The sequence below is a fragment of the Vicia villosa genome, linkage group LG5 (assembly GCF_029867415.1).
Source record: "Vicia villosa cultivar HV-30 ecotype Madison, WI linkage group LG5, Vvil1.0, whole genome shotgun sequence".
Classification (NCBI taxonomy): Eukaryota; Viridiplantae; Streptophyta; class Magnoliopsida; order Fabales; family Fabaceae; genus Vicia; species Vicia villosa.
The window spans coordinates 139,049,517-139,059,843 of NC_081184.1; the positions used below are offsets into that span (position 1 = coordinate 139,049,517).

At 32.2% G+C, this 10,327-nt stretch overlaps 1 protein-coding gene across 1 annotated transcript; it reads left to right on the forward strand.

Moving 5' to 3' along the window:
- Positions 1-6,709: 6,709 nt before the first annotated feature.
- LOC131602742 (transport inhibitor response 1-like protein Os04g0395600) lies at positions 6,710-10,013 on the forward strand. Its single transcript, XM_058874920.1, has 3 exons — positions 6,710-7,501; positions 8,441-8,933; positions 9,050-10,013. Exons 1-3 carry the CDS (start codon positions 7,008-7,010, stop codon positions 9,803-9,805), a joined length of 1,743 nt encoding a protein of 580 aa, XP_058730903.1. The 5' UTR covers positions 6,710-7,007; the 3' UTR covers positions 9,806-10,013.
- Positions 10,014-10,327: the final 314 nt, after the last annotated feature.

Genomic DNA, 10,327 nt, shown 5'->3' on the forward strand with positions numbered 1-10,327 from the left:
AAGGATTATTTTCTAAAATCAGAGACTAATTTGACTAATCAACATTTGTCCTAATCATCCATTGATTGCTTGCGCCTGTAATGATTATCTGAATATTCCAGATTCTTATATTTTTTTCAATCAAATCTTTCAATGTTTAAAAATAGTCTGAAGTGTCAGGATGTTCTGGTGTTGAATGTCACAACATCTGGCAGAACATCTGTCCATACACATAACAACAAAACTTGTTTTGACAGTGGAACAAGATGTTACAACATCTTGTTCAACATCAGTTAAGAACCATGTTTTAGCAAAATTATCAAAAACCATGGAACAAACAATATGATATCTCTTAGGCAAAGTATCAAGATGTCTAAGTTTTATTTAGAGGGTGTGAAAAACTTCAAGGATCAATACTACATATTTATCCCCCTTAGCGAGATGGTTCATGCTATCATATGCAATGTAGATTCTGAGCCTCCTTACATATGTTTGGACAAATTGTCCAAGTTTTAGCACCGGAATCATTTCTTGGTCGATGGCATGTCTTATGTGTGTAGGTTGAATGACTTATCCCAAGAAGAAGATTAAATGAAGAGGAAATTAGTAGTCTTTATTGATTATTTGGGCTTTGCTGCCGGCGTTGCTCATTCGAGAGCGAAACCAAGGAAGCAAAAGAAATTTTTTATAGAAATGTGTTTTCTAGTGGAAGCTACTACAAAAGAGGATAGGTAGGTCATCTATGGTGAGTAATGCATGAGATTTTCGCTTTTCTTTGGTATTGTTTTGATGAATATTATCACTTGTGTTAATTAATACTTGTTTGTATATATGATGAAATGTTAGAACAAGATGCTCAATATGAAAATAATGCTTAGGATCGTTCCCCTGCCTATGGTCACTGTTATTGTGCTGGCCACCATAGAAATTCTATGTACCATGTCCCCTATCTCTTCGGTTGCAGTTAACCTTCCTCCCTTAATCTAGATGGGAGTTTAAGGTTCTATAGAATAAGTCATGATGCAAAATGTTGTATGCTTGTTGTCGTTCGTCACTTGAGAGAGTCATATAACCAGGCTTGCTGTTGGGGTTCCTCATGAGGAGGGGTCGTCAATTTGACCTTATTTGCTTGAGTAAGACTTTGGAAGGTGTGCTATTGGTATATTCTTAATGATGAACATAGTTGCATCATCAACTTCATCTTTGTCCCTTCCTGGTCCGCGGGTGGCGAGAAAGCTTTGATCTTCTATTTTTTAATAAGATTAAACAAATTTTTAGGCAAGGTTGAGATCCTTTTTCAAGAGGATTTGGATGAATTAGCCCACCAAACTCATTAGTACTACTACTAAAAAGGAATTTAACAACGGTTGAAAAAGATATATAATCACGCAGGTCCTGGAGTTGTTATGTAGAGTGTTGTTGTAAATGTGTTACTTACAATCACGGTCCTAGGACCTTTGTAGTATACTGGAAAGCGCATGCAATATCACAACAATTAGTTAATTCAATCGTTATGATAGACCTAAAGCTCTCAGGTTTGATTCTCAGCAGCGACATTTTGGACTTTATATTATTCTGATCAGCATTCAATATACATCCACAGTTAATTGTTAAAACCATTGTAAAAATATATGCTGTTTTTTAAAAAGGAATGCTATACTTTTAAATTTTTTCTCATATTTTAACCTGTATCTATTTAACAATATTAGAGAATTAAAAGCAACCCGTCTTTTTGTTAACCATGCATAAAAAACAAAAAAAAAACCTACATTTTGCATCAAAAGGCAAAAGTAATATATTATTTACATCTTCACAATCTCAAAAATATATCAGACATATCTATAAAATCAAATAGTAGAATTCTTAAGCACATTATGGATAAACGCCCAACGTTTACGAAGTTATTTAAAATCCTCAAGGGGGAATGGTGTTTTGTCATTAAACATCTATATATAAAAGAGCAAAAAAGTGAATATCATCCGTGATAATAATTTTATAGCCAACTTATTTATAATATAATATAAACATTTTATGACATATATAATATATACCGCATCCCATGAATCAACAACGCTGACAAGGACAATGTTTAACATGTGTTTCATGACATAATACCCACACTCGTAACTCCATGGTTATTTCCTTTTCTACAAATTTAAACATTAATTTCATGAATATAACCACACATGCATGTAACAGTATATATAAATGAGTGTTACAAGTAATCGAGCCACTTACGTTAGGCAAGAGCCATGAGGGCTTTCTTATAATATTGTGCATGATATTTTGTCTTTGCACAACACTGTACATTGAAAATGAATTAAACATATTACGCGTTAAACTAGTTACAATGTTAAAGAAAATATTACTTTAAATTTTTATATCAACATACACTTACCAATTAATAATATCTTTCATTTTGCTTTTGAGTTTCCTATGTAAGGAACACAGTGTAATTATCGTATTCATCGTATGTGATATGATGATTAATTACCAATGATCACTAAATAAACACGAGCGTATATATAATTAGTATTTTCTAAAACAAAACTAAATATATAATAGATAAACAATAGTTACAAAATTACTTACTCATTGATAAATGGTGCTAAGTAACATTCTTTTACCCCTCCTTTAACCGTTTTGTCAGGTAATTTTGAATTTCTTTCAAATCATTATCTGTCCATCGAATATTATATGGATCCAAGATTCAATATATATTCGATTTATTTAACTCTATACAAACACAGTGAATATACCTAAATGGTTAAGCAAAAATAAAAACTTAAGGGAGGAAATACAAAAATGATAATGTACTATAATAACATGCATATTCAATTATATACTTATGTGCACCAAACTTGTATTATTCACACGTCTAGCCATGTATGTCGAATGAGAAAATCCCTTACATCTTTAGGATCATAATAGAAGAGTTCTACGGTGAGACAATGTTCTAGCATAAGAGGTTGCAGGTCATCGATCTCCGTAACGCTCATGTATAACATGGCGATTTCATTTGCGGAAGGATCCAATAACTCATTTCGGTTATATGGAGGACAGAGGGGCTGAACAATTACTTCCTTTGGTGCTAGCACGACGTACAACACTTTTATTTAGAAAATGATCACCATCACCATCATCATAATGACCATCTTTATTTGTGTATTGCTGGATGCTTCCACTTATTCTCTACATCATAATATTCAATTAGAACATAAAACAAAATAATCACAATATATATCATACATTTCTGATAAAACACTAGCATTTCAAATAAAGCACATACCGAATATAACTCTTATAACTTTTCTTACTTTTCTAACTTTTCCATATCTTTCCTCCGTCTTTCATTCTCCTATTCTAACATCTTCCTTTGTTCCCCTAACTTAATTCATATGCTTTGATGTTGTATACATATACTACTAGATCATTTTCTATCCTCATCTATCACGACATATCTCATCATTCACACATAAAATATGAAACCCATTAAATGGATCATTGCCTAACATGTCTCTCACAATTGATTTAACTTTTTTACTCCATTTCATCCATGCTCAATCTAAATTTGTGATAACCAATCATTATTATTATCCTTTGCTCATGACTACTCAATTTTTTTTATGATGAGAATCAAATTTAGTTTATACAATCTCTATGGGATTGACACTCTTATTTTTACATCACTTACTACTATTGGACTGTGTATACTTGCACATATAAATAATACAACACTACTTGATCTGTGATATCTTGAGGAGAAGGAGAATGAGGTTGATTGATCATTGCTTAGGCGACAAGGGCTGAGGTAGCGGCTTCGCGTAATGCATCGGAATGAGTAGCTTTAGATCCAGCCATTGCTGAAAGGTGTGGAAGTCAGAAAATTGAAAATGTAGGAAATCAAAGTTGATATGCTGCTTGATTAGGTCGAATGCGATGGATCTTCATGTTCGTTTTTTAGAACTCTTAATCAGATAAACTGAAAAGGTTTCGAACCGATATATCGAAGAGAAAACGTGTGATTTGTGAAAAATGCGGGAATTAGAATTCCATCCTACAAACTACACCACCATTTCATTGCAGAACCATAATTAATTGTTGAATCGGAGGTTGCGATTAACAATGGTGGATCGGAGCTTTCGGTGCGGGGGAGGAGAAACTGACCTGTAAGATTAACATTTCAATGCTCAAGTTAGTATATGAAGAAAAGAGTGAATAAAAATTGAATTTGAAACTTTATACACGAAAGGGCTCGCTTTCTCGTTATATAAAAGAGAGGTTATAACCACCTACTATTTGGTAGGCGTGTAGTGCATAGAGTTGTTAAATGTATATGAAAAATGTATCGCTTGTATTATTCCGTAGAATACTTTTTCTACACTACCAAAGTCATAGACGAATTGTAACTCCTTTTAAATAGTTGGTTAATTATCATTATGGTTGGCCCGTAACAAAATATTTAATTTTAAAAATATATGGTGTATTTTTTAAAGAATATTTAAAGTAAAGCTCTAAAATTAAATCCCAACTCTCCTCTAAGTTTTTCTTTTGATTCTTCTTTTTGTTAAAGGCGTAAAAAATACTCAGCCTCAATGAGTAAATATTTTTTACTCAAACAGTCAGCCTCATTTGGACACGTGGCTAAATCATTCCCATAAGATAGCTATGATTAAGATTGGTGGGCTACAACGTAACTATATAGCCTTCTTCCATGTCAAAACCATCACACCCACGCAAAAATATGTATAAACGAAAAAAAGAGTTACCCACATTAATATTTGTTTTCACTATGCATAAAAATATTAAGTTTTTATTATTGTAAAGGTTGTGAAACGATGAAAAAAACAGAGTACGATAAGAAACACAATGAAAAATAAGAATAATAAAGATTAATTATAACGGTTATTTTTTACTTTATTGAAACAAGATTACGAATAATAAATAATTCTCTAACCTTAAATTATGATTTACAATATGCAATGATGAGAGACTATCATTCTATTTATAATAAACCTAACATTCTAAACTAATGGATTTTTTCACAAATACTCATTACAAGTTAACTTAAACAATTGAACATAATAAACATGCCCAATTAGTCGTGCTAACAAACTTAGCATTTTTCGACTACTTCATGCTTGACCACACTTCGACTATAGTATACACTACTTCGACACCAGCATGTGAGCGACATTCAACTACATGCTAACCTCAGTCGAACTTGTCGAACCACGAAGTTATCCTTCAACATAATAGAGTTCGATCAAAAATCTTACAGAAATTTTAAAATAAAATTATGTTAATTTTAAAATATTATATAAATATTAACTAATAAATTTAAAGTACACTTTAATTTTTTTAAGTCATGCTAACATGATAACGATGAAAAATATCATTTTTATACTAGACATGACAAATAGTCTATTTTAAAAAAAATGAATACAAAAGTTCCAAATAAAATTTTATATATTTAACACATTTTAGCATTTTTTATGGTTTACATTTCATTCATTATTTTCTTGATCTCAATATGTGTTTTGACCATATATACGAATCTTAATTTTAGAGATTAAAAATTCCAATTTTAAAACATTTTAAAAACACTAAAATTGAAAATTAGTGTAGAATTTAATTGTTTATGATTCATGCTAGCTTGATGATGATGAAAAATATAACTTTTGTCTTGAAAATAACATATTTTTAACTTTAAAAAAAATGAATGCACAAATTTTTATATAAATTTTTTTATTTAGCTCATTTTACTATTTTAATTGTTTATATTTTATTTACTATATTCTCTTTATTTTAATATTTGTTTTCACCAAACATAAAAATATTAACTTTTCATTATTATAATTTTAGAAATAAGAAAATGTTAATTTTAGACTTTAAAATGTAATGCTGTCGAGTTCGCCCTTTCTCGTCTCCATATTTTTGTGGGCCTAAAAAAATTTTAGGTCGACACTCTAAACTATGTCCACCCTACATATTTTTTACAAACGTTTAAGAAATAAACCTTAATGCGGTAGGTATGTCTCTCAAAGATACATTGATTAATTAATAAATTTAAAATAAATATTTTAACTTATAAAATAATTATTTTTTAAATATATCAAATAATAATGTTATTAGACAATATTATAGACATATACATTGTAATATTCAATAAATTTGAATTTTCTAATATAAAGGATACAATATATTAGAAAAGGTAAAAAAATACTAAACCCTTCTAGATCTAAATAAATTCATTCAATTAACAATGTATTTAGTTTATATTTAGTTGTTATACATTGATTTTATAATACTCTTTTTCAAAATAAATAACTTAATTTTTTCTCTATTTTTTATAAATAAACTAATTTAATTAACAATGTATCTAATTTTATATTTAGTCTATATACATCTATTTGTCCAATTAAAAAATAAATTTTCTTTTATAATAAAGATAATAGTCTATTAGACAAAGTAAAAAAACAAAGACCTTCTAGATCTAGTAACCCATTTTATAGAATAGTTTTTTATTATAATAAATAATTTATTATTGTCTCTCTATTTTTGCTATAATACGCCATGGGTACTCCATACTTTATATGCCTCTTCAGAATCATATTAATCATGTAAAGTGATGTAAGAGCTTTTTTTTTTTCCATAGAAAAAGATCCCATTTTTTGATTGACCTTTCTCTATCATCATCTCTTTCTTATTTTCTTATACATATAAATATTATATCTATCTTATTCACCTTCTTCTTCGCCCTCTTCCTATATATCAGATCTCAGATTCATTTTTCTTTCTGTATCTTATCATAACTATTATTTCTACTTTTTCCATTAAGTTCCATGTTTTTCTTTGTTGCAAGTGAAAAACATGATGTAAAAAACAAGTACTTTTACTTTCAAAAAAGTACATAAAACCAAAGTTTTCAGTTCTGATATTCACTTTTAGTACATTGCAATATTTCCATTACTTTATATAAATATTCTTCATGATTTTTTTCAGTTCTTTTTGTTGTTGTGTTGATCATGAAGTGTAAGAGAAAAATGGATTCACAAAACATGAATCCGAGTTCGGTTTTTCCAGATGAAGTGCTGGAGAGAATTCTCAGCATGCTGCAATCACGCAAAGACAAAAGCTCCGTCTCATTGGTTTGCAAAGACTGGTTCAACGCCGAAAGGTGGTCGAGGAAGAATGTGTTCATAGGCAACTGTTATTCCGTTACACCAGAGATCTTGACTCGGAGATTTCCGAATGTTCGTAGTGTTACATTGAAAGGGAAGCCACGTTTCTCTGATTTCAACCTCGTTCCTGCTAATTGGGGTGCTGATATTCATCCTTGGTTGGTTGTTTTTGCGGAAAAGTACCCTTTTCTCGAAGAGTTAAGGCTTAAGAGAATGGTTGTTAGTGACGAGAGTTTGGAGTTTCTGGCTTTTTCGTTTCCGAATTTCAAAGCTCTTTCTCTTTTGAGCTGTGATGGATTTAGCACTGATGGTTTAGCTGCTGTTGCCACTAATTGCAAGTAAGAACTTTTTTTTAGTTATCCGTAAGACTGACACCTCTGAAAAAAAGCGTGTCTGTGTTTGCGTCGTATTAGGTGTCTGTGCTGAATATTGTTAATCTTTCATTAATGATGTCTAAGGCTTAAATTTTCTGATAGTTAGGAAGATTAGTGTTATTCAGTGTTGTTTTAATGAATCATTAATTGGTTTTTATGTTTACTGTTGTTGTTGAAGATGCTTTTCTTTTCAGCTTTTTTTTCAAGTTGGTGATGAATGATGATGTTTACTTATTTGGTATGAAATTTTTTGCTTTTGCCTTTTGGATGATGCTATTATAGTTAATAGATGAGTTTACTTTTAAGTAAAATTTGATTCTCTTGGAATAAATTGTCGAGGCGGATAAAAGATCATTTTTCTGTTAGATTCATTTGTCTGTTAGATTTATTTTTCTTGAGTGCCTTGTTTGTTTGCCATTTTAATGTGTCGCGCCGCGCTGTGATTTTCGATTGGTTGGGATGTTTGTGAATTGTATGGAAATGGAAACAGAATAAAGCTATAAAGTTATGATTTTGAGAGTCACTTCTGTTATGTATTATGAAATTAACATTTGAGGATCAATTCAGAATAGGAATATGGTGATATTCCTTATTTATGCTGAAAAAAGATTAAGCTACGACGTAGAGAATCAATCGAAAAATTTCTTTGGAATTTGAAGACTGAAAATTGTTGATTATATCAATTATATTGTCTGTTGAATCTCATAATCTTCACTCTTGATAGTAATAATTCAGTGTAGTCAAGATCGAGTGCTGGTTCGTAAGATTGTAAGATCTTATGTGTTAAGAATGCTTGAGAGTGCTATAATTAGAAAAATATCGTTTACGTCACCAGCATGGTCAAGATCGAGCTTTTTTTGTATGATCCGACGATTATAATCGATTGATATTATCTTGATGCAGGAACTTAATTGAGCTTGACATACAAGAGAATAGTATCGAAGACAAAAGCGGTAACTGGTTGAGTTGCTTCCCAGAAAGCTTTACATCATTGGAAGTGTTGAACTTTGGCAACCTAACCAGTGAAGTAAACATCGACGCGCTGGAGAAACTTGTTGGTAGGTGCAAATCATTGAAGACTCTGAAGGTTAACAGAAGTGTAACGCTGGAACAGCTAAAAAAACTACTTGTTCGCGCCCCTCAGTTATGTGAGCTTGGCAGTGGCTCATTTCCACAAGAGCTGACATGTCAGCAGTATGCAGAGCTCGAAACCGCGTTCAAAAATTGTAAAAGCCTTCACACCTTCTCTGGTTTATGGGTGGCTTCAGCGCGATATCTTCAAGTTCTGTACCCTGCGTGTGCGAATCTGACTTTCTTGAATTTTAGTTATGCTCCTCTTGAAAGTGAAGATCTTACTAAGCTTCTTGTTCACTGTCCTAATCTTCGACGTCTTTGGGTATGATTCTCTTTCTGTGCTTTTTATTGTATAAAGCTTCATCGATTTTGGAATTTACGATTAGTTTTTTCCAGTGTCTGCTAATGAAAATGTAATGATATATCCACATTATACAGGTTCTTGACACAGTTGAAGACAAGGGACTGGAAGCTGTTGGATCATATTGTCCATTGCTCGAGGAACTGCGCGTTTTTCCTGCAGATCCCTTTGACGAGGATGCTGCGCACGGGGTTACTGAATCAGGATTTGTTGCAGTCTCTGAAGGATGTCGGAAGCTTCACTATGTTCTCTACTTTTGCCGTCAAATGACCAATGCTGCTGTTGCTACCGTTGTCCAAAACTGCCCTGACTTTACTCATTTCCGCCTCTGCATCATGAACCCTGGTCAGCAAGATTACCTGACAGACGAACCTATGGACGAGGCCTTCGGAGAAGTTGTTAAGAACTGCACTAAACTTCAGAGGCTGGCTGTATCCGGCTATCTAACTGACCTCACATTCGAGTATATAGGAAAGTATGCCAAAAACTTGGAAACGCTTTCGGTGGCTTTTGCAGGAAGCAGTGATTGGGGAATGGAGTGTGTACTGGTCGGATGTCCGAAGCTGAGAAAACTCGAGATAAGGGACAGTCCATTCGGAAATGCAGCGCTTTTGGCAGGTTTGGAGAAGTACGAGTCAATGAGGTCACTTTGGATGTCGTCCTGCAGACTAACAATGAATGGATGTAGACTGTTAGCGGAAGAAAAACCGAGGTTGAACGTCGAAGTTATGCAGGAAGAAGGAGGCGATGATAGTCGGGCCGAAAAACTTTATGTTTATCGATCTGTTGCCGGGCCAAGAAGGGATGCGCCTCCTTTTGTTCTCACTCTCTGAATTTTTCCATCTCTAGTCCTTTATAGACCAGTTGGACCCATCAATAAAAATAATGCAAGTGTCCATTCTAAATGAGCAATAATTGTGAACAATAGATCCAAATGACATGAAAAATCTTGTATTTGATTATCAGTTGCTAGAAGTTCTAGACTTTTAGGGGATCATGAAGATATTTTTGTTGTTTTATTGAAGTATTTATTCAGGAAAAGATACATTTTCTTTTGATATTGGTGAAAATCATGGAAATAAATGAGGTTTAGTTTTAAAACAAGTGAATCATGCTTGATTGGATAAGTTGGAGATGTGATGTCTTAATTCTCCATCTGATGAAGTAAGGTTGGGATGCAAACACATAGAGTGGACAGTAAAATAATCAAACAAAATTCTAACATTTTTCTCATAAATACATCCCTTTATGGAAAGCACCTCATGAATATCTAAAATCTTGGTATAAATTACAAGGTTCTTTCTCCCTATTTTTGAATTTAAATGTTGGAAATAGCTAGATATTTTTTAAACCAC

What these genes read in the sequence shown, in the direction of transcription:
- LOC131602742 (XM_058874920.1), top strand. Translation starts at nt 7,008, where the DNA reads ATGAAGTGTAAGAGAAAAATGGATTCACAAAACATGAATCCGAGTTCG. An exon ending in GCTGTTGCCACTAATTGCAA is followed by an intron (nt 7,502 to 8,440) that starts GTAAGAACTTTT and finishes ATCTTGATGCAG; the next exon opens with GAACTTAATTGAGCTTGACA. An exon ending in CTAATCTTCGACGTCTTTGG is followed by an intron (nt 8,934 to 9,049) that starts GTATGATTCTCT and finishes CACATTATACAG; the next exon opens with GTTCTTGACACAGTTGAAGA.